At 45.4% G+C, this 25,203-nt stretch overlaps 2 protein-coding genes across 2 annotated transcripts; one reads left to right on the plus strand and one right to left on the minus strand.

Annotated features, from left to right (window-relative positions):
- Window positions 1-324: 324 nt before the first annotated feature.
- Window positions 325-2,223, minus strand: LOC123403968 (cytochrome P450 89A2-like). Its single transcript, XM_045097870.1, has 2 exons — window positions 1,129-2,223; window positions 325-1,011 (listed from the first exon to the last, which is right to left on the minus strand). Exons 1-2 carry the CDS (start codon window positions 2,182-2,184, stop codon window positions 511-513), a joined length of 1,557 nt encoding a protein of 518 aa, XP_044953805.1. The 5' UTR covers window positions 2,185-2,223; the 3' UTR covers window positions 325-510.
- A 3,409-nt stretch (window positions 2,224-5,632) lies between these two features.
- On the plus strand, window positions 5,633-7,586 carry LOC123405893 (mitochondrial metalloendopeptidase OMA1-like). The gene is made up of 3 exons (XM_045099415.1): window positions 5,633-6,391; window positions 7,019-7,170; window positions 7,343-7,586. The coding sequence occupies exons 1-3, from the start codon at window positions 5,633-5,635 to the stop codon at window positions 7,584-7,586; spliced, it is 1,155 nt and encodes a 384-aa protein (XP_044955350.1).
- Window positions 7,587-25,203: the final 17,617 nt, after the last annotated feature.

Below are 25,203 nucleotides of genomic sequence, written 5' to 3' on the forward strand. Positions count from 1 at the left end.
ACCGAAAAAGTTTGCTCCAACGCACTCACTCTACGTGGAGTACCAGATAAGAGATAACCATGTCTTCTCGCCCTCCCTCCACAACTTCAATTTTTCCCGTTCTCATACATAGACAATGTCAACAAACCTTAAGATCGGGAGGGCTCGATCTGCATTGAAGAACCTTCTCCGGATCACCATCGATAAAGCTTTAATTTGCTCCAACACACATGCATAAAGCTCGTGCAAGGCAACATTCACGATTTGCTCTTGCTAATTCAAACATGACTTTGATCTATTACGGTACATATGGCATACTTTATTGGAAACACAGGTGGTGTGCAGGACAAACTAAAGAAAAACAGTGGTGCTCAATTCAGCGTAACATTTTATTTGGATACAACTATTTATATCTTGAAGTTATTAAACTCCATAGAGCTGATAGATCAAGCTAGGTAGCAGCATACCGTACTTATATTGCATGCAGTTACTCCGATGGGACAATGATGGACGACGATCGATTGAGAGCTGCTAGCTTGTAGCATGGCATGGCACGACCTTGGCATGGAGTGGGCGCTTCATGACCATGGTGAGCTCGAGCTTGTCAGTGAAGTCCACCGGCTCGCCGGGCACCTCGCTCCACTGGAACGCCGTGACCATGGTGGCCAAAAGGAGGTTGACGTGCAGCAGTGAAACGTCGATGCCAGGGCACATCCGGCGGCCGGCACCGAACGGCATCATTTTGATCTCCTTGCTCCCCGTGAGGTCCAGGTCCTCCCCCTCGCCGCCGGGCAGGAACCGTTCCGGTCGGAACCGTGTGGGGTCCGGCCACACCGTCCTGTCCATGGCCATGTCGCCCACCGTGAAGTTCACCGACACCTCTTTCGGCACCGTGAAGCCGTCCAGCGCCGCGCCGTCCTCCCCGACCGCCGCGTGCGGCATGATGAAGCGCGCCGGTGGGTGCCGCCTCAGCGACTCCAGGACCACCGCCCGGAGGTACGGCATCCGCGGCAGGCGCTCCTCCTCCTGAACCTGTAATTAAATGAAAAATTCAAACCTATCTATTGAATTTGCATAAAATTTATTTGATTTATTTTTGCTGTAATGTTTGCTTTATCTATAAAGCGGGGCGAAAGCCTGTTTCTAGACCTGGCCGTCGGTGATATTGTGTATTTCTGTCCGGAGCTTTGCTTGGATCTCCGGGCGTGCGACGAGGTTCGCCATGGCCCACTGCAACACGTTGACAGTAGAGTCGATGGGCCCGGACAAGAATTCCGTGCACAGGGCGACGATCTCACCGTCCGTCAGGTACCTGCTGCTGCTGCTGCCATCTTGTTCCGGGATCAGGAGGCCGATGAGGGAGTCCACGTAGCAATCCATTTCAAAGCTCTTATCGCCGGAGGTGGTGTTGCACCGCGCATGGCAAGCTCGGATCAGCGGGATGAACACCTCCTCCTGCCGCCGCCGTATGCACAGCATCCTCCGGTACCGTCGCCAGAAGAGGAGCTTGGTGACCTTGGGGCTCGACCCGAACACCTGGAACCCCACTGCCTCCTTGAGTAGCTCCCTCTGCAACGACGTGACTGCGGCGATGGCGGCGGCGTCGAGCCCCTGGCCGAAGCACATGCAGGCGAGCACGTGGAAAACAGCCTCATGCAGGAGCGGCTCGATGACCACGACCCCTGCTTCGCTTCGCATCTGCCGTGCGATGCCGTCGACGAGGCCCGAGGCGGCGCGGCGGCGGGCGGCGGCGTACCGCGGGATGCTCGACGGGTGGAGCGCGCGGCCGGTGAGGTTTTGCCGGAGCGCGCGCCACAGCGGGCCGTACGCGGCGGTCGTGATGTTGTGCTGGTTGCTGGAGAAGATGCGGGTGGCGAGGTTGGCCGGAGGTCGGTCGGCGAAGGCGGAGCCGCGCTGCACGAGGACGCGGTGCGCCACGGCACGGTCGGCGACGAAGACGACGGGGAAGGATGGGAGGAGGTAGAGCGTGAAGACGGGGCCGTACCATGAGCGTGCGACCCGGACCACGGACTCGATGTTGACGCTTGTCCAGGCGAGCAGCAGCAGCGGGCCGAAAGCCGTCAGCGAGGTCGGGCCAGGCGGGAGGGACGTCGTCGACGGCGCCTTGCACTTGGCCTTGCAGAGGGAGGAGAATACTACAAGGGACAGGGTGATGGAGAGGGAATAGTACACCCAGTCCTCCATTGCCAACCACAACCTCGAGATGCCCAAGCTACCTTCGGTGAGTGGCATGGCGGTGCTCTGCTTCTTCATCTTACTTTTTATAGTAGTGTCAATCGATTGGTAGCGTATCATTTTCGGTGAGTGATATGGTTCAGTCACCAACAGATACGTGTATGTACATCCTCTGTCACTCTTTTGTACGGGAGTTCAGAATTAAATATGACCACGACAATCACGCTGATAGCTCTAGCCATGGATATATAGTGGAAGTAGAAAAATTGCATGTGACTATCACAAAGATATTCTTGGAAATGCATAGCTATGCTTAATGTGGGGCTTGTAGTGCAACTGTTGGTATCCTCTATTCCGAAATAGCTATAACCCATTATCTAATTTTTCTAGCCATGTAACTATGACACATAAGTGAGTATGCATGCAAGACATAAATAACATCCTTTGCATTACTCTGCATGTAATGGTGCCACATCATCAATTCATGCATATTAATCATAAGTACTCTTTTGTATTAGAGTTCATCCTCCATATTTCTATTCCAAAATACCTATAATACACTACCTATTTTTTCTAGCCATGCAACCATGACACATAAGTAAGTATGCATGCAAGACATAAATAACATCCTTTGCATTACTCTGCGCATGCAATGGTGTCACATCATCAATTCATGTATATTAATCATTAGTTTTTTCGTTAGAGTTCATCCTCCATATTTTGTTGGAAATTACAATTGAACTATGATTTTCACTCTCTTTTTATACGCTTTGTATTTTATTCCTTTTAAGCTTACATTTGCTTTCCATTAATATTAGATCTTTTTATAACAACTATTTATCATTTTTTAACGATGTTCCCGCAGCAAAGAGCGAAGCATCAACTAATATATTATATGTATGAGGTACGAAAAGGTTCAAATATATATCTACCATCGGTGGTAGTTACCACCACTTGTGTTTTGTATGTTGTATGTAGTATCTATTAAATCGAAGAGTATGTATGCGAAATAGCTCGGACAAAAAGTGCATACCTGCTTTGACCCCGCTGCAGATTTTGGGCAACAAGAGCTTTGTTCAGCAGATCGTCGGCTGGGGAGGGTCACAGGGTCTGTAGTGGGCGTTTGTTGATCTTCCCCAGTGTATTGCGTTGGGGATGGCCCAGGGTTTTGTGGATCTTCCTCGGGGCGTCTGGAGTCAGAGTCGTGAACCCTGTCAGATTAAGTTTGATTTCATTCAATAGAACAGGAGAAGACATGATTTACATGGAGAAAAGACATTAACTGCATAAAAAAGGCGCATACGGATCGCCGCTGAGGTCGGAGAGGACATGAGGGGAGGAGCGCTCTGGCCGGTCTGGCAGCGGCCGGACGGCATCGGAAGTGGAGGAGGGGAGGAGCGCTGTGGTCGGTCGTTGCGACCTGGCGCCATGTCAGGGAAGGTACTAGGGCTTGGAGATTTATATATATATATATATATATATATATATATATATATATATATATATATATATATATATATATATATATATATTTGGGGCTTGGAGATTTCCTTGGGAGGCGAGGCGAGAGCAGGGAAAAGGTGCGTGTGGTTGGGTTGTGCCCTAGACTCGACTAATGTGAAACAATTTCGTATTTCTCCAAGACTTCATAAATCCGAAAATAATAAGACTTCATATTCCTCTCAGACTCACGTCAAACAAATTGAAGAAGACCAAACCTGCATCTTTTTTTTAACACAATACAGATGCAAGAGCTCATATACACGCACATACCCTCACCCCTATGAATGCACACACGCATACCCTACCCCTACGAGCACGTTCGAGAGACTAGGCCGGCATGTCATTTAATATTTACGAAGTCATCGTAGGCGCTTCGTCGTCGACGGAAACGTCTCCTCCCACTGAAAACGTATCGCCGGAAATCCTGAAATAAATCCAGAAATAATGTAAGCACCAGGACTTGAACCCTGATGAGCTGGGGATACCACTGCCCCTCTAATGATCTAATCATAGGTTGGTTTGCAAACCTGCATCTTTCTGAAGAGCCACTTGAGTCGTCCACTCCAATAAATGATGAATTAATTAATCTTCGAATGTGTCATGATGGGGGACATATCCATTGTGAGGTAGACTTTCAAACCGTTGATTTTCCAGACAGACGTTTGAACCGTTGATTTTGATAAAAAGTGAATTTATTGGCTTAAAATAAAGCATCAACAAGATACTCCCTTGGTAGAGTACATACTAACACAATAAGCATACATCTGGCCTCTGTATAGCTGGGATGCACGCAACAAACACTAACTCACACGACATACGAGAACACACCAGCAAGTAGTAAAGTCATATAAAACCAAAACTACGTGTAGACGAGAAAAAATCCCAAAGCAATTTGGTGTGTGGTGAGCAAACTACAACAATAATCATATCCGCTCCAACAATCTTATGACATCACATGGACACAGGATTCTTCAATAGTAACTGTCGGGCCCATTGAGTCGGGGTATCCAGGTCCGTCTGGCGCCACTCGTCCCATGCTGCGGACGATGTCAGGTGCCGCATCAAGCCCCGCCTCGTCAGGCGCTTGCTCGCCACCACTTTTCCTAATTCTCAGTAGTTACATGTGATGTGACCATCGCCACTGCACAACCATCCCTCTGTGTCAAGTCATTATTCATAATTTGTATCTCATCGTCAAAATCAACTACCGGCCCAAGAGGGATTAACCCTCCCAAAACAAAATCGTCGATCACCGTCGTCATGGACGTGGAGCCATAGGAAAAGAACTCGGCAAACTGCGGTGCACTCAGCATATAACATTTTTGCCATAGTGAAGGTTGAAAAATCAAGTTAGAAAAAAAATCGAACCTCACCTAACATTTGAAATTTCAGAGATTTATTTTTGGGGGGATTCCATCTATTGAAAGCACTTAATTTAAATGAATTTGAATTTGGGCTGAAATTACTTCTCAAAATTCCAAGGCTACGAATATTTTGACACCGATCAAGGAATTTCAGATTTTTGGTTGAAATTTCTATTCCTCTGTTGGTACTAGAATCGGAGGAGGAGACCCTATAACCCTCGGATTCATGTACTACCACATTAAATAAAACCTAATACTCCCTCCGTTCCTAAATATAAGTCTTTTAAAAGATTTTATTAGGAGTCTACATACGAAGCAAAATGAATGAATCTACACTCTAAAATATGTCTATATACATCCGTATATAGTTACTAGTAGAATCTCTAGAAAGACTTATAGGAGTATTTAGGAACCGAGGGAGTAATAAGCAAGCCATGGATGAGATGACAAGGTAACGGCGATGGCAGACTTGAACGAGACCGATGGAGACATGGCTACACGTATCGGCGCAACCCTAATAAATCATCACGGCAACCTGTCAAATCGACGTAGACGATATTACGACACGGATCCAATCTAACTGAGAGAAGATGAGCGCCTTGCTCAGGAATCTGCGCCCCGCGCTGCTCCGGTCCAAGCCGGCCGTCCGAACGCCTGTTCCGCCGCCGCCGACCGCCAGCCGCTGCTACCACTCGCCGTTAACGCGGCGATCTCACGAGGCCCCGCAACCGCCCGGCCTTGGCCGCTTCTTCCGCCGTGACTCCGACTCTCTCGTCCGTCGACAACCGCAGCCGTCGCTCCCACGCCCACGGTGCTACTCCTCCAGGCGACCGAGAAGTCCCTCCTCCGTGAAATTCCAAATCGGTCTCGCGGGGGTCGTCATCGTCGGCGGCGGGGTGGCCACCATCTGCTACGGCACCTTCGAGACCGTGCCCTACACCAACCGCCGCCACTTCGTCGTCCTCACGCACAACGGAGAGCTCACGCTCGGCGAATCGCAGTTCGACGACGAGAAGAAGAAGCTGGGAGACAAGGTCCTCCCTCAGTCCCACCCTGACTACGTCCGTGTCAATGCCGTTGCCACCAAGATCATCCGCGCCGCATGCCGCACCCTTGCCACCGGCCAAGGCGACGATAAGCACCTCGAAACATGGGTCGGCAACGCGCCGCCGTGCCCGGCTCCACAGCCGATGACCAAGCATCTCGACGGGTTCAAGTGGGAGGTCATCCTCGTCGACAACAAGCAAGTGAACGCCATGTGCATGCCCGGTGGCAAGATCATAGTCTACACCGGACTGCTCCAAAAGTTTAACACCGACGCTGAGATCGCCACGGTGCTAGGGCACGAGGTACCTTACCTTACTTTGGGTGTTTTTCTAATCTTTTCTTATACTCCCTCCTTTCTTAAATACAAGACCTTTTAAATATTTTATTATAGACTAGATACGTAGCAAAATGAATGAATCTTTATTCGTATGTAGTTCGTAATAGAATCTTTAAAAAGTCTTATATTTACGGTGACTATGTACTTTCTTACGATCTATTTTTACATATGAGATTATATTAAAATTTACGAGACGTAAAATTACGGTGTATTGATGTGGAAATAGAGGGGGTGATGAATAACTATTCCTCATCCAGGGTGACGAATAACGCGACCCTATATGTAATGAATCAATATAAATATAACTATTTGTATTTTAATGTAATTTATTTATAAAACAACCGTAAAATTATCTTGGATGAAGAATAACTTATTCTGCATCCTGGATGATGAATAGACTTTCTATATGTGTGTGTGTGTGTGTGTGTATATATATATATATATATATATATATATATATATATATATATATATATATATATATATATATATATAGTATATATATATATATATATATATATATATCGTACGGCGGATTCTGTTCTAACTTAATGGGCTGCCTGTTGCACCTCTTGTTTAATTTTGTTTCTAGGTTGCGCACGCCGTTGCAAGGCACGCCGCAGAGGGGCTCACCAAGAACATGTGGATTTTGATGCTCGCGGTTTTCCTCCAGATCTTTATCGATGCGCCAAAGCTGATTGATAATCTCACCGAATACCTCCTCAGGCTGCCTTTCTCACGAAAGTAAGTATATACCAACCTGCCTCTGCTAGCTAGCTAGCTACCTTCTTCTGCATATACTAATTTCTCATCTCATATCATTCATGCTGACTATTTACAACTATTTCCTCGTAAGTAGAAGTTGTTCTACATGCATGATCGATACATATGTTGCCTAATATATGCAGCTATGTAGGATGGAGATAGAGGCGGATCACATTGGAATCCTGCTGCTTGCTGCCGCTGGTTTTGATCCACGCATAGCCCCTGCCGTCTACGAGAAGCTAGGAAAGGTCGGTGGGAATTCATCATCGTTGAAAGAGTACATCTCTACTCATCCTTGCAGCAAGAAAAGAACGCAGCTTTTATTGGATGCCAAGGTCATGGACAAAGCGATGGCGTTATATACAGAAGCAAGAGCCAGAAAAAGAAGAAATTGATTTATGATTACTTTCATCTTTTATCAATGCAAGCATTTGCTTTCGTACACCCCTTTTTAAAAACTTGTAAAGCTTTTCTTTTGAGTCAATTACATCAAAGGTGTGTGAACTTGGCGAGAAAAGTTAATTTGATGCTAAAACTTGTGGCATAGATTAATTAAACCGTTGATAAAACTTGGCTTGTGCATTCATCTATAGTGCTAATCACGTTTGTATATACACAGAGTAATGATGAGGCGCGCCAACATGGCGTGGGATCCAATGTTAGTGACTAGATGATCTGGGCGAGGGCTTGTGCCATGGTTTTTTTTGCAAAAACCCTATAGGAATTTTACTTTTCTCACGATAAAGCCTCTCAATTTTTTCTCTAAAGAAACAATTAAATATCACTATGAGCATCAAAGTGACTTTTTTAGACAAGTTCACACACTTGTGATATGATTGACCCTTTTCTTTTTGTCCAAACATTTATATTATCTTAAAACAATTGAGGTTAGGGGACTGCCTACACGTCCAGCGGATGATCCGCGCGGTACGTCTGCCACCTCAATGGTCGTTCGATCTACCCGCACGTAGTTGTATGATTGATCTCCTGGTACACAGCTCGGTCGCCTCCCCCCTCATTAATTCCTGAAACAACGATCGAGTTGCAGAAACCAGCGCTTTGTTCCGATCCAAATAGACCTGCGCCAGCGCGGCGCCGCCCACAACCACCGCAAAATCAGCCACCACTGGCGTGGGGACCTCCATGGCACACCACATCTCGCGCCAGATGATGGGATCTGAGCTCACCGAGGACCCCTGCTTGGAGAACGGGCGCGACCATCTTTCTCAACTCCAAGCACCGCCGGGGGGCTTTCCACCGCGAGCTGGATTGTTGTCGGCCGTTGCCACCCTGGAAGATGTCGTCGTCGTCACGACGGTGGGTTTCGTCGTCGCCTTTCCGGCCCCGCGAGCACACGCTGCTGCGGGGATGAGTGCTTCTAGCTGCAGGAATGTTGTCCTCAAACAAACCGTATGTTTCAGGAAACGGCCGCGGCTCCAACGGGCGTCAACACAATCTCGCCCGTTAGATCAACACAATATCAACGGCCATCGAGCCGGCGGGACAGTTGCACAGACCGGCCAGTAGGAGGTAAGAGTTTTCCTTAAAATTATATGAGCAATTGTTTTTTAACACAGAAATTATATGAGCAGTAAGGCTTTATCCCTTTTTTGTAAAAGGAGGATCAAGCCGCCGACCTCTGCATCAATCGATGCATTTAGCCATTTTATTAAGAAAAAAAGCAAACATAATCTTAAGTTCTGAAGTACAGATCAAAACTTGGATAAAACCGCTTACAAGTGGAAAATAACTGCCACATCCGGCGAAAACAAACAAATAGACTATGATGCCTATACATGTGCTAATTTTTTTAATATTGCATTTTTTTATTCTTTTTGAAAAATAATGCACAGATTCGAAAATTTTCAAAAATAAGCCTGCCTCAGCCCTGGCGAAGCCGATTGGAGGCTATGAGCTCTGGCGCGGCCGACGGGAAGCAGTTGGCCTAGGCCCGGCCGATTAGTGGCGGCCGACTAGTGGCCAGGCCACGGCGATTGCCCAGTCGGCTCTACCTGTCGGCCTGGGCGAAGCCGATAAGGCTATCAGCCTAGCCGTGGCCGATTAGTGGCCACGAGCCAGCCCGAGCCAGCCCCTTCCCCCTCTCCTTCTTCCTCCTTCCTCTTTCTTCCTTCTCCCTTCTCCCATTGTACCTTATCTCCTTTCTCTCTTTCTCCTCCTTCCTTCTCCCCCCCCACAAAAAGTCTTCCATTTCCACGTTTTGAACCGTACTTTTATTGTGTAAGGAGGAGGGCATCCAAACTATCCGTCTCACTCGCGATGGGGTAGTTTGTGGTGCTTGTTTTGAAGCTATTTTTGGTGGTGGTGGTGGAGGTTGAGGTGGAGGTTGTAGTGGTGGTGGTGGTGGAGGTTGAGGTGGAGGTTGTAGTGGTGGTGGTGGTGGTGGTGGTGTGGGTGAAGTTGGTTGTTTTGGTGGAGTTGGAGGTGGTGGTGGCGGTTGCTCGTTCGTGATTATTCTCGGTGTTCGTCAAGAGTCGTTCGTCGTTTCTGCGCACGCTTCAAGGGTAATTTTTGTGTAGATTAGTGTATTAAGTAGTTTATAAACTTTTAGGTGCTCGAGTAGATTAGTATAAATTTAGTTGTTTAACTAGTTTTAGGTGGTCCGGTAGATTAGTATAAATTTAGTTGTTTAACTAGTTTTAGGTGGTCCGGTAAATTAGTATAAATTTAGTTTAGTGAATGAAGTAGTTTAATTATTTTTAGGTTCTCCGATAGATTTGGAAAATATATTTCGGTTTGTCGTTCTTCTAATTTTTTTCCTTGTTGAATAATATGTTAGGTCAGCAGAGATGTCTGATTTAGTGACGTTATGTTTGCACTATGGTCCTGGTACCGTTCAAACAAATGAGATGGGAGCTAATCTTAGTGAATTTCAGTACACAAAGGTGCAGGTGTCCTCCCCTAAAACATGGTCTGTTAGTCAGTTGACAGAATGTCTTGCGCGATGTTTAGGGTTCAATACTGAAACACACACCGTCGGTGTTCATGCATTATGGACCTGGTCCAGTGCTAATATTTTCTGGTATTTGAAGCATATAGAGCGGGACGACCAGTGGGTGCGCTTGTTACAGTCTTGCGAGCGTAGGGGATGTCATCCCGTGGCCTTACTGCTCCCCGTGCTAAAGCCGGTGACTGAACCTGAAGTGGAACGTAGCTATGAATATGGTGAGAGCAGTGTAGGGATGCATGATTCACAGACAATTCATGCGTCCCATGCTGGGGATGATGTTTACGAAGCAGGCCAGAGTAGTCAGGCAGAAGGGGGAGATGCAGATGATTATCTCAGCGGTGAGGCGGATGCCGACGAGATATATGGGCACATGCAAAATGAGATGCATGAAGAAGATATAGCGGGTGATATTTCCGATGAATCCGCCGAATTAGATGGAGAAGAGCACACACATGAAGTGCCTATTCCTGCATGATGGAATCAGGATTTCTCATCTGCAATGTTGGTGAACGACGGTCATGATTCTGCCTGGCAGTATCACCAGAACAACATTGCAACAGGTGCCCTCTACCCGAACAAACAAGCTCTGAAGGATGCCATCCTTAATTGGGCAATGTCCACTCAAAGGGTATTTGTAGCTCAAGTTTCTTGTCCGGATAAGTTGACAATGGTTTGCAGAAATCAGGGTTGTCCCGCAAGGGTGCATGGATATCTCTCTAAGTACGAGACAAGCTGGGTCATAAGTGACCTAGTTAGTCATAACTGTGTTATTCCATGCATCCCTCAAGATCATCCCAACCTTACTTCCACTGTGATTGCTCGCTTGCTTTACAGCGAGATTGTGGAGTGCAAGGCGATGGAAGTGAAGGCTATCCAGAAAAAAGTCTTCGTCAGGTTAAAGTACAACATATCATATGGCAAGGCTTGGAGGGCTAAGCAGAAGGCACTAGAGACCAGATTTGGTTCATATTTTGATGCATATGACTCTGTTGTTCGACTCGTGCAGACACTGCAGAACCGGAATCCTGGCACGTATGTTGACATCCAAGAGTTGTACCTGCCAGAGTTCCCAACGGTTAGGGTGTTGCATCGGTTGTTCTTCTCTTTCGGTGCCTGCATCGAAGCTTTCAGACATTATCGACCGGTGATATGTGTTGATGGCACATTTCTCACTGGCAAGTACAATGGTCAGATCCTCACAGCCATAGGTCAAGATGGGCAAAATCAAGTCGTCCCACTTGCATTTGCTTTTGTGGAGAGTGAGAACATCGAGAGTTGGACATGGTTCTTCAGACAGTTGAAAATAGTTGTTGTGCAAGATAAGCAGAATGTGTGCATCCTTCATGATAGGCATGCAGGTATACTCAGCGCGATCAAGACATTGTCAAAACCTGCTCCCGGTGAACAAACTCCTTGGCAGGACATTCAGAGTCGTTGGTGCATGCGCCATCTAGGGGCAAATTTCTTCTCGCAGTTTAGAAATAAGAACCTCATGAATCTATTCAAGAAACTATGCAAGCAGAACCAACAATGGAAATATGAGTTGATACGTAACAGACTAAATGTTTGCACACAGAGACATGTTAGGGACAGGGGAGCTGCAAGAGATGCTGTTGTCAGGGCACATGTTGAAGCAGTAGTTGCACAATTAGCAACTGGATCTGCTACCGTGGAGGAAGAGCCGGTTGGGCTTTGTGACTTGCCAGAATTTGACCCTCCTGGTAGAAGGAGAAGGCTAGCGAGGACGATTAAAACCTTTGATCAGTGGATAGAGCATGAGCCATTGGAGAGGTGGTCTCTGTTGCATGACACACATGGAGCCAAGTACGGTGTCATGACTACCAACCTGGCTAAAACATATAATTTTGTCCTCAGAGGAAACAGAGCTTTGCCACTTATAGCGATCGTTGAGGGCATTTTCTATAGCACAGTGAAGTATTTCAGGGAAAGACGTCAAATTGCTGCGGAGCATATGACAAACAATCCGAACACACGTTACCATGAAAAGGGTTATGAAGTACATGGATGAAAAGATGAAGAAAGCCCGGTCACACAGTGTTGTCGCCATTGAAAATCTAGAGCGAAGGTTCGAGGTTCGCTTAGCTAACAACAAATTCGGATGTGCAACTGAGATGAGAACACACGAGGTGAAAATTTGAAATGAATTGTGGCCAACGTGCGAATGCACATGCAACAAACCAAATTTGCTTCACCTACCTTGCTCGCATGTACTTGCTGCTTGCGGGCTCATAGGTCTTGACGCAATCTCTTTTGTGTCACCGTATTTTCTGAAAGAGGTTGTCCTCAATACCTGGACAGGTGAGTTGATGGGTTTCCGATCAATGGGTAACTTCAACATTGTCGAGCCTGCTCAAAGGCGATACATTCCACATCCTGCGCATATGTGTACAAGTAGAGGGAGGCGGCAGAGTCAACGCATCTGGAATGACATGGATGAATCTCAGGCCGGCTGGCGCACCGTACAATGCATTCTATGTAATGAATTTGGGCATAGGGATCGTGATTGTCCCACCTTCGTCACTGCAAGGGGCACTAGGCGTGGACGAGGCAGCCGAGGAAGAAGAGGAGGAAGAGGGAGGGCAAGAGGAGGAGGAAGAGTTTAAAATTTATGTAATAGCACTACATTTAAGTTTTCACTAGCATTATGTTTTAAGTTTGGACTAGCACTACGTTTTAAGTTTGTACTATCACTATGTTTTAAGTTTGGACTACCACTATGTTTTTAGTTTGTATTAACACTATGTTTTAATTTTATACTATGTGTTGCACTACGTTTTGTATTGTATAGCAATGGAGGGAATGCATCTTCTTAATCCGAACGTTGATAGTAAGCATCGTGCTTCGCTATTAACTGAGCAGAAGCTCGTACCACTAGTCACTCGTACTGCTAAGGTGGACTGGAGTATACATCCGCTGTGGGTTGAAAGGTAAATGTTTTTATCTTAAACTTTAATCATTGTATTAAATATGCATTGTAAGTAACATAAATTTTATGATTGGTGGATATGCAGACTCAAATGGGCCGGGCTTTTACCGTTCGCACGTCTAGTTGAGGCCACTGAGACGTCGAGGCACCTCAGCATTGACTCTTCTTTGCTCACTTGCTTAGTGGACCGATGGAGGCCTGAGACCCACACGTTCCACTTCAGATGGGGTGAGATGGCTCCTACTCTGGAAGATGTCTCAATGTTGCTCGGACTTCTGTTGGCGGGAAATGCGATAGGACTGTTGGAGGACCCGCCAGATTGGCAACGAACTTTGGCAGCACGTTTCTTCAATATATATGATGGGGCTCCAGTACTGGCGTCAGAGGCGCACGGACCTAAGTATGACTGGTTACAACATTTCAGGGTTAGTCCCTACCTCGCATATCTTTCAAAAGTAAATGCTTCAAGTTATGATATTTCCAGGTTATTCACAAGTCCCTTTCTCCTTACATGATTGCAGATCGAGAGATTTTCAGGTTATTCACAAGTCCCTTTGAGTACTATATAGATTACTCGTAGCCTGGAGGCGTACCTACTGTGGCTTCTCGGGAAGGTCATGTTCACAGAGAACCATGTCACTACTTTGAGTGCGCGTTACATCCCCATTGCACTTGAAATCGCGACTGCTGAGTCGGCTGAACAGATCACACCGAGGAGTTGGGGATCTGCGGTATTAGCTGCTACATACCGAGGTATGTGCAACGGTTGTCAGCTTTCCACGGCCAAGTCGGCCATTCTTGGTTGCCCGCTGTTTTTACAACTGTGGTCCTGGGAGAGATTCTCTATTGGACGACCAAACATAGATGTGGACCACAGTTATCATGTGGGCAACATGCTTGATGGTGATGACATCGACTTGCCAACTTTCGGCCTGTGTTGGACGCGTCGCAAGGTATGTCCCCTGGTATAATGTTATCCACCTTCTTAGTTTACACTATGGTTGAAACTAACTTATGTCTTGCGCAGAGACGGCATGCTAGTGAACAGACTAGGCAAGCCTACACTGCACTAAATGAGCAGTTTGCTACGTACACGGGAGTTATTTGCCAACCGTACACGGAATCAGCCAGAATTTCTAGATATCCCGGTGGTATTTCTGTGCTATGAACGAGAGATCGGGGTTACTGGATGACTTTGTTGAGGAGATGGCGCAACAGCGCATTATGAGACAGTTCGGTCTTCGGCAGCTGACTCCTCCGCCCAACACAGAGAACCTGCTTTCAGTAGTAGTCCACATATATGTTATACTAACTATATATTACATTTTGTTTCTCTATGGCCTATGGTTAAACATCATCATAAATTACAGGATGACAAGGAAGGGAACAAATAGGACACGGGCTCAGTGGCTACAAAGGCTTGAAGAGTACGTTTTAGAATGAGAAACTGCCACTGAACGTAGGTGGCATGAACAACAAACATTTGATCTCGCTGCATACAATGCATATTTGGAGGGGTACATGAGAGGAACACGATTACGCATTGTTCAGCACTCCAATACAGATAAGATTCCGGGCCTGCATACGTCTGATACGTACCCGACGTATGATACTTATGGCTCCAGGCAGTATGCGGTAATATTTATTCTCTTTACGTCATTTAAGTTGTTGTTACTTGCTTCATCATCGGTACTTATTATTCTTAATGACAATTTCAGGATGAGTTGGCATACAGTCTTCATACTAACGTGATGAACTTTGATTGACAATTGTCATCTGCACCTCTTATGGTACCTCGGTCTCAGATTCAACCATGGGTCAAGAGGCTCGAGCAGAGGAAAAGAGATATCTATAAAGCTATCACGTGCACGCACACTTCGGATGTTGTGCATGACCAGCCGCAACCTACGCCGGTGCCGCGTCACTCCGTGCATCGACATCAGCCGCGTCCACGTCTACAAGGAGTGGAACCGACGCCACATCCACCCCCACATGACCAGCCTGGCAGTTCGGCGTGGCATCAGCCACAGCACCACGCTTCGTCATCCAGCTTCATGTTTCAGCCAACTCCGCAACATCACAATCCAACTCCTGGTTTCATGTTTCATCCACATCCAACATGTATGGTCCCTCCTGCATATCATGATGTGTCAGTGTCCGGATCCGGGTTAGGGAGTGAACCAGAAGAGCCACCATCGCAGCAAAACATGTGGTTGGACATGTTTTCGACTCCTCCACCGTGGCCCACACAGGATACACAGTATGACGAGGGTGGATCCGAGATTTCTCCTCGTAACATTAGGGCCCCCCATAGGTGGGGATGGAGTACACTCCCACACCCCCAGAGCGCCAACCGAGACGTCGTGAGTGAAGCAGACTCTTTGCCCTTATATGTATCACTTCAGACTTATGTGTATTTTATGTAAGAGACTTATGTGTATTTTATGTATGAGACTTATGTGTATTTTATCTATGAGACTTATGTGTATTTTATCTAAGAGACATATTCCTATCTATTTCTATGCTCAGTTGGTTCATCGTGGATAACACATATACTACCAATAACTTGAGATTACAAACAAAGTAAGATTTCGGAGATACATAAAATAAGATACATGAAATAAGATACATTAAGATGCAGAGTTCATACAAAAACTACATAAAGTCGTCGTCGTCCTTCGATGATGCAGAGCTCTGGCCCTTCGACGAAGCGGTACTCTTGGCACTCGTTGATGCTGCCCTCGCTATCGTCGATCCATAAAAAAGGATGTTTTACTCCACCTCCACCGCGTATGTGCTCGTCTTTCTTCTTCCATCTTTCATTCAATCGTAGAAGTTCCTTCCGAATCTCCTCATATGTCCTTGCAGGCCACCCCTTCCTAGCTAATGCATGAGCAACCTCATTCAGTAGCGTGTCACTACTGATGAGTTCGTCCCATGAAACTATTCTATTGTCTATCTTGAAATTGCTAGCCAAGCATAGAAGACACTCGGACATACCAGTGTGAAAACTACGATCGAAAGGATAATGAGACATTCTGAGCACACTCCTTACCAACCTTGCTATGGAGAGGGTTTTATAGGTGCCGAAGAGCGAGGCGAAAACCTAATGGCGGGAAATAAATGGCGGGAAAGCGAGGCGGGAAATAAATGGCGGGAAAGCAAGGCGGGAACAAAATGGCGGGAAAGCTATAGGCAGGAAAATATGGCGGGAAAGAGAGACTTATAGGAAATGGCAGGAAAATATGCTCAGTTGGTTCTTCGTGAATAACACATATACTATCAATAACTTGAGATTACAGACAAAGTAAGATACACCTTGCCCGAATTAAAATACAATTTGCTGAAATTAAGATACAACGTGCTGACACAACTTGCTGAAATTAAGATACAACTTGCTGAAATTAAAATAAATCTACTGAGTCCAGCGTGGATATTTTCCTTTCTCATCACCGGCTTCTTCTGCTGCCTTGGCCGCACGAACCCTTCTCTCTTTCTCTCCCTCTCAGCTTCATGGGCCTGTTCCCGCTGTCTGTAAACCTCCTCCAACCAAAGTTTCTCTTCTTGGTTTTTTACTTTTCATCTCATCAATAAAAGCCCTCTGCTCCACACAGTACTCTTCCCACTCTTTCTTCTGCGCTGCTTTCTCCTCTGCTTCACCCTTCTCGCGGCGCTCTTCCAAGTCCAAGCTAGCCTTGCACGCCAACCTCTTTCACGAATCTTGGTCACCGCCCAGTTCGACATTTCCATGTCAATCCAACGATAGTACATGCAGAGAGGAGGAGGAGACTATAAAATATATATATAAATATCAAGTAAACAATAATATCAACAACATATTTACTCTGGATAACTTGGGCATACCGGAGGCCTGATGTACGCAGAAATAGATTCGGGCGGATCAGATTCATAATTGGCGCACATGAAAAACTTCATGCCCAACCAATCTGAAAAATCCATCACCTCCTTCATCTTGCAGAGATCACCGCACCAACATCGAACTGCTTCCACACCCCGAGGCAAACTCGCTCTCTGCATTTTCTTAGGCCTGATGCTCTGATCCGAGCAAGGCAAACTTATATTGACTGGATGATGGAGGAAGGCAGTGCTAGTGTTCTCAAGTGAGGTTGGATGATGGAGGAAGGCAGTTCAATGCCTCCTTTTATAGACTTAGATGACCAGGAAGATGGCGGGAAAACGAGGAGGGAAATGAGGCGGGAAAAATTTGACGGGAAATAAGAGGGTAAAAAGTTGGCGGGAAAGGTGGCGGGAATAGAAACGGGCAAAATTTGGCGGGAAAGGTGGTGCGAAAATTTTGGCGGGAATGGAGACGTGGAAATATTGGCGGCAACGGAGGAGGGAACGAAATGGCGTGGCCGATTGGGGGAATATGGGCGGGAAATGCACCTATTGGCTTAGCCAAGACCAATTAGTCCTGGCAGGGACTTATTGGTCTTGGCTAGGACGACAGGAACTAATTGGCCTAGCCAAGGCCAATTAGTCCCTGTCATCCACCAATTGGCAGGTTGACACGCCTGTCGGCCTAGCCAAGGCCGACTGGGACTAATTGGTCTTGGCTAGGCCGATTAGTCCCTATCGGCCACGCCTAAGCCGAGGCAGGCTTATTTTTGAATTTTTTTGAATCTGTGCATTATTTTTCAAAAAGAATAAAAAATACAATATTAAAAAAAATTAGCTATACACCTAGCCTATTAGTAGCTCGTCATCCAAACTGGTTGAAGATAGCCCATGCTACCGTCTCCCACCAGTTGCACCTAGTACCCATAAGCTTCCTGGAGTCCACATGGCTAAGTAATGACCACGTATGGATCTAAGTTGTAGCTCTATAAATAATCTACAAAAAAAATTGTGAATACTTTTGCCATTAAAAATCAGATCATTTCTCGTGTTCCATATAGCCCAAAATAGTGCACTTATTCTAATTCTAATGTAATTCGCCATAGTTACATTCACACCGTTGAGCCACGTGCCAAATAGTGTGTTATTTCTTGCTCGTTGAGTAATGTTAAAAGCTATATGTAGAGTGCGTCATAAAAGTTTAGCCAAAGGACAATCAGGAAAGAGGTGTTTCACTGTTTCATTTTGATCATAATAGCAACACTTAGGATTGTCTATCCATCATCGTCTTATCAAGTTTTCTTTAGTTAACACAACCCCTTGTATATAAACCACATGAAAATCTTAATTCTGAAAAGCACCTTGATCTTTCAAATACGTAAAGATCTCGAAAGTGTTTCAAAATTAATCAGATCAGTGTACATTGATTTCACCGTAAATCTACCAGACGTAGTTAATTTTCAGTGAATGAAACACACTGGTCACAGTATAGACACATATATACATCATCTGGAGGCTGGAGCTAATCGAATGCAATTTTCCACAACCTCTGTGTTGTACCACAACTTGCATTCTCCGTCGCTGCCGTCACCACCACCTCTGTGTTGTACCACAACTTGCATTCTCCGTCGCTGCCGTCACCACCGCCTGATCGACGGGAGATCAACTGACATCCTTGATTCAATTATCTTACGAACTAATTCACATATATCTCCTTCGTCCGAAAATACTTGTCGAAAAAATGGTTGTATCTAGATATAATTTAGTTCTAGAGACATTCATTTCTATCCATTTTGTAATTAGTAATTTCGGACGGAGGAAGTATTAGACACCACCTTATTTCAATTTCATGCACGAGTATCTATTAACCTTGTCTCCTAATCCATAGCCTCACGTTGCCGGCGAGTATCCAATAACCTCGTATCCTGATTCATAGCCTAATTAATACGGATGCCGCTGGACGCAAGATGTGATGTTGTATCAACGATGAATATATGGACATTATATGCCTTAGGAACTAAGTCGTAGTCTATTTTTAGAACCTGGCGAATGAAAATTGAATACACACATCCATAGAATCCATAGAATGAAGATTATTTTAGCACTTCCATGTTCAGAGTACGAGCTAGAAGCAACTAGTGCTTACAAACTAAATTGGATTAGTTTCTCTTTTGACAAGGATTACATCTGCAGATGAATTTCCTTTTTTACTACTAAAATATAAAGGATTCATATTCCATTACGACGCAGCTTGGTCACCGGTCACAGGGCCGAGGCCTGGGGCAAACCTAAAAAGTGGGCTTACTGGTGATTTTTTTCAATTATATTGATCTAATCTAATGAATTCCCAGCAATGAAAATCCTAGGTGGAAATTTGTGCATAGCAAACTTTTGAGAATCAATGAACTTTTTTGCTAGCTTTTTCTTTTCCCAAAGCATATCGGACCTTGCTAGGGTCTTCGTATCCTCAAATGAACTAATAAATACGCAAGGATGCATTTTGTAAACTTCAATCAAATTCTCTTTCCATCGCAACAAACATTATAACTCTTCGCAACGATGTAGACACACAAAATAGTAAATATTTGCAGTTCATATTAGTGGTAATTGTTTTATTAAAGTTTATGGTTTTGTTCCTGTCCCTTTTACTCATATCTAAAAGATTTTCATGAAACAAAAAAGGAAAGAAAGGCAATGCCCCCTAAATGAAACAATTAATTCGTAGTTCTCATTAGTATGTACTCCCTCTGTACAGAAATTTAATCACATTTACTATAAATTTAGTTCGTTTTAACATAGTCCAATCGCATATGCTCAAATAAGTGCATATAGATTGAATTCTATGAATGCAGGTTCGCACACACACCCTATCCACATGCACATTTTAAGATATTGAGCCGACATAACATCTTAAAATAACAAAGTTACGGTAAACGCCTCGTCGTAGACAGCTCACACTGAACGAGCATTGCTGAAAAGACTAAAAGCATCGCCGAACAATTAAAAATAAATTCAAAGCACTGGTTCCATCACAAATAATCTAACCATCTGAGCTACGCTCACTTGACTGTACAAATTTAGTTGAACTGTGTATTTTGCATGACATGTTTAATTAAGTTATATAATAAAATTAGGTATTTTAGACGCACGGAAGTTTAGTACTCTCTCTGTAAACTAATATAAAACATTTAGAACACTACTTTACTAATCTAAATGCTCTTATATTAGTTTACAGAGGGAGTAGTATTTATTGTGAACGATAGTTAATATGTCAAAATTATAAATCATGTATGTGGGATAAAACCACTGTTCTGACTTTTTTGTAAAGTATATCACAAAGTGAATTCGATCTGAAAATATTTCACGATCTGATCCTTTTAGAAACGCCAGAATCCATGACGTTGCTGCTGCATGTAGAAACGTCAGTCCACCATAGCGTTTTTGCTCCACATTCAAACACCGAACTAGCCAGCGTTGTAGCCCACATAGAAACACCAATGACGTTGGCATTGCTGCCCAGACGACAAACGCCATGAACCATGGCGTTTTTACCTCGAGCTCTTCGCCCAACTGGTCAATCAGTCACACCAAGGTAAAACGTGCAAGCAACGTACACCTACGTATGTGCGTGGTGCAGCATCGATAGTATGCACCTGCAGCACTGCACAGCCCGTCCGACGGCAAAATTGACAAAAATGACCCCTGGGGGAAAAGAACTCACAGAGTGACCCCTCGGGAAAAATATGTCACCCGACTGACCCTTTTGTGTGGCACCCGACACCTAGGCGCCACACTGTACTGTGTGACGCCTAGCCGTTCGGCGCCACACCCCCCCGACCACCTGGCAGAAAGGGCCCACCCCCCAGGTCGTGTGACGCCTAAGCCTCAGGCGTCACACATTGTAATGTGTGGCGCCGAACGCTTAGGCGCCACACAATGACTTATACAGCCACGGGCCAGCCCTCCTCCCCACCCCCTCCCCATTCCCCTCCCTCATTCAAACAGAAACATGAACGGCGGCGGCTGGCTCTCTTCCAATCCCTAATCCCCTCCACCATCTCCTTCAGATCTGGTGATTTCTTCCTTGGATTGATCCCCCAAGGTTGGCTACTAGGTAATCTCTTCCGTTTCCCATCCTTCTATCCAAGTGGAATAGGTTTTTGTTGAGTAGATTGATTTGAGTAGTTAGGATATGAGTTCTTAGGATTTGACTAGTTAGGATATGAGTTCTTAGGATTTGAGTGGTTAGGATATGAGTAGATTCATATTAGTAGTTAGTATTAATAGTTAGTATATGACTAGATTGATATGAGTAGTTAGGATATTAGTTCTTAGGATTTTAGTAGTTAGGATATGAGTACATTCGTATGAGTTCTTAGGATTTGAGTAGTTAGGATATGAGTAGATTCATATGAGTTCTTAGGATTTGAGTAGTTAGGATATGAGTAGATTCATATGAGTTCTTAGGATTTGAATAATATGTAGATGAGTGGATTAGTAGATGAGTAATTTTTTGAATATGAGTATTTTTTTGTGATTTGTAGGATGGTGTGGCTTCTGAATGATGTTTATGACGTTGAACACCGGGCCTATTTCATGTCGGAGAAGAAAATGGTAAGTAGATCATATGATAAAAAAAATCATGTATTTAATAAGCACTTGAAAATGTAATGATATCACTTACTCCTATCTGTTTGCAGGAGCTTACGCCCTTGAAGATCCGGTCTTATGGGGCATCGTCTATAATGCAGTACGATGAGCGGTACACCCCATACATCGAGATGACAGGACTCCTTCCATTCATTCACCTTGTGAGTCGGTCAACGCCGAATCTGAACGCTGCGGCAGTCACAGCACTTATTGATCGTTGGAGGCCGGAGACACATAGTTTTCACCTCCGGACCGGAGAGATGACAGTTACTCTTGAAGATGTTTCCATGATCACCACACTTCCGATCGAGGGGAAGCCTCTTTGTATGAGCACTGATTTCGAGGGATGGTGGCAACAAATGGAGGCCCTTATTGGTATGTCGCCGCAGGAGCCGGAGGTAGAAGATGGAGGGAAGAAAGATAGAGTCCCGGTCGGCGCTCCTTTCACTTGGATTGCCGCGAACTTTGCTCATTGTCCTGAGGACGTAGATGACGAGGTGATCCAGAGGTATGCTCGCGTGTACATGTGGTACGTCATCCCTAGGACTATCTTTGCTGACGGCACTGGCAAGAATGCTCCATGGATGTGGCTGAAGGTGTTGACTGTTTTCGACAACAAGTTCAGTTGGGGCTCGGCCGCACTGGCTTACTTGTATCGGCAGGTAATAAATTGTTAATATTAAGTACTCTCTGTTATCTTTTTCTGCTAAACTGATGCATGTTTGTTGTTACTTGTAGTTGGACGATGGTTGTCGCAGGACCACAAAGGACGGTGGAGTTGGTGGTTGTATGCTCTACTTTCAGTATGGAGCTGGGAACGCCTACCTGTTGGACGCCCTAAAAGCTCAAAGTGGAATACCTGGGATGACCACGGCAACCCTATACGGCTTCCTACATGGGCTTACAAGTGGGACTTGGTATCGTAGGTGGCAAGCGAAGTGAACCTATTGTACAAGCAACACACCAACGAGATGTATTCGCTTACCCCCAAGCAGGTAAGATGGTTTCAGAGTTGACTTCCAGCTTTTATGTTGTGAGTAAAATGAATTGTGCCTTTTATGTTGTGTTGTAGGTGGAATGGCAGCCATATGGTGCCGGGCCAAACTTTGGTGATGCACACACGTTTGACTCAATCCACTATGCCTGCAGGAAAAACATCCTTGGCTAATGCGTTGTCCCCTTATATGCAATTGGGCGGTTGAGTTTCATCTCCCGCATCGTGTGATGCATCAATTTGGGTTGTTTCAGCCACACCCGCCGGAGTGGGTGGACACGGACACACAACTTCACAGGTAACAAAATCATGCACAATAAAGAAGTACTGATGAGTTTTGTTTTTAGTGTTGAGCGAGCTTCTGATGGGTTTTGTTAAAAGCAGGTTGGATAGGAGGAGGCAGCGAAAGATCAAGGATTGGCATAAGCATCATAAGAACTATGTCATTATGTTCGAGCAAAGTGTGCAGGCAGCTTCGAGTGCGCAACAAACCCAGCACCGCCAGCATTGTCCGCTTGCGTTCAACAACTACCTAAGATGGTTTCAGGAGAGTACTCGTGTCGAGATTTGTCCGCCGGCTTACGAGGAGGACATATTGGAAGAACCCACTGAGTATGATGCACTTTCCCAAGGCGATTACAACAAGTTAATTCGCGAAGGGTACCAAACTTCCTTCGCCCCTGTCCCGAACTTTGTGGTAAGTGTGCTCACCTATGTTAAGTATGAATGCTAGTACACCTATTCACTTGCATGTCATTGTCTTGTGATCATAGCGCAAAGAGGTCAAGAAACAAGCTGATGAGTCCGAAGATATTCTAGAGAAGACACCTGGAGGAAAAAAAGGGAGAATCTGCACTTCGTCTTTTCATAAAGGTGTTGTGTCATTATTATTATTTTGTCCACGAATGCAACATGCGGTACCTTATATATGTCATTTATATTTGAATCTAACAGGAACAAGGCAAGAAGTTGCGGCGCCTATCCAACATTTTAGGTTGTCGTGACCCTGAATATGTTTCACCTTCGAGATCCGGTTCATCCCAAAGAAATACTCTAGATGATTCAGCTTCTTCGGGCGCTCGTATGGACGATGGTGACATTACCTCGGCAGCTAATACCCAAAGAAATACTGTAGAGGATGATGTTGACACTCCTGTGGTATGACATAGCCATAAAACATTGTGCACTTTCAACCTTCAACTTTCAACCTTCAACTTTGAACTTTCAACCTTCATATGTATTAGGTTGCGGACGGGATGGTGTTGAAGGCTTTCCAACGCTCCGCTTACATGTTGAAGCCTAGGAAGGAATTTAGGCGGTACTCACCGGATGATTATGCGAAAGGAAAGAACCCGGTCGACGGGGGCTCTCGTTTGTCAAGGATGAGAAGCATGGACGATGAGGATGAGGATGACGATGACGATGAGTCGGATGACCCGGAGCAATTTGTAGTTTCGAGAAGAAAGAAGCTAGTTTCTAAGAGGGGACGAGGCGCCAAGATGTGAACCAGAGCCATTTGGAGTTTTCAATCATTTGCACTTGTTGGTGTTGCACTTGTGTTGTGAACCATTTTACTTTTGTTGTGAACCATTTGGAGTTGTGAACCATTTACTTGGTGTTGCACTTGTGTTGTGAACCATTAGGAGTTGTGAACTTGTGTTGTTGGTGTTGGTGTTGCACTTGTGAACAATCATTTGCATTTGTTGGTGTTTCACATATGTTTTAAATTTCTGTCAAAATATATGTTGTTAAAATGCTATATTGCTGTCAAAATTCAGCTTCCAGCAGGTTTTCACATGTGTGGCGCCTAAGCCTTAGGCGCCACACATGTGCAACGCCTAAGCCTTAGGCGCCACACATGTGAAAACCTGCTGGAACCTTTGAGCACACTCTTTCCCGCCACCTTTCCCTCCTCCGTTCCCCCCAAATTTTGAGCACACCCTTTCCCGCCACCTTTCCCTCCTCCGATCCCACCCAAATTTTGAGCACACCCTTTCCCGCCACCTTTCCCTCCTCCGTTCCCGCCAATATTTCCATGTCTTTTTCCCGCCACCTTTCCCTCCTCCGTTCCCGCCAATATTTCCACGTCTCCTTTCCCGCCACCTTTCCCTCCTTCGTTCCCGACAAATTTTCGACGTCTCCTTTCCGGTCTATAAAAGGAGGCATTGGACTGCCTTCCTCCGTCATCCAGCTTCACTTGAGAACACTACCACCGCTTTAGTCAATATGAGTTTGCCTTGCTCGGATCAAAGCATCAGGCCTAAGAAAATGAAGAGTGCGAGTTTGCCTCGGGGGGTGGAAGCAGTTCGATGTTGGTGCGGTGATCTTTGCAAGGTGAAGGAGGTGGAGGATTTTTCAGATTGGTTGGGCATGAAGTTTTTCATGTGCGCCAATTATGAATCTGATCCACCCGAATCTATTTCGGCGTACATCAGGCCTCCGGTATGCTCAAGTCATCAGATTATTGTTTACTTGATATTATTGTTTACTTGAATCTGATCCATCCGGTAGTCTCCTCCTCCTCTCTGCATGTACTATCGTTGGATTGACACGGAAATGCCGGACTGGGCGGTGACCGAGATTCGTGAAAGAGGT

This window comes from Hordeum vulgare, chromosome 6H (assembly GCF_904849725.1).
Source record: "Hordeum vulgare subsp. vulgare chromosome 6H, MorexV3_pseudomolecules_assembly, whole genome shotgun sequence".
Taxonomy (NCBI): Eukaryota; Viridiplantae; Streptophyta; class Magnoliopsida; order Poales; family Poaceae; genus Hordeum; species Hordeum vulgare.

Excerpts from the sequence above, each read along its gene's own strand:
- LOC123403968 (XM_045097870.1), bottom strand. The coding sequence starts at position 2,184 with ATGGAGGACTGGGTGTACTATTCCCTCTCCATCACCCTGTCCCTTGTA. Across the intron at positions 1,012-1,128 it reads ACAATATCACCGACGGCCAG|GTTCAGGAGGAGGAGCGCCT; the intron begins GTCTAGAAACAG and ends ATTTAATTACAG.
- LOC123405893 (XM_045099415.1), top strand. The coding sequence starts at position 5,633 with ATGAGCGCCTTGCTCAGGAATCTGCGCCCCGCGCTGCTCCGGTCCAAG. Across the intron at positions 6,392-7,018 it reads CCACGGTGCTAGGGCACGAG|GTTGCGCACGCCGTTGCAAG; the intron begins GTACCTTACCTT and ends TTTTGTTTCTAG. Across the intron at positions 7,171-7,342 it reads AGGCTGCCTTTCTCACGAAA|GATGGAGATAGAGGCGGATC; the intron begins GTAAGTATATAC and ends GCAGCTATGTAG.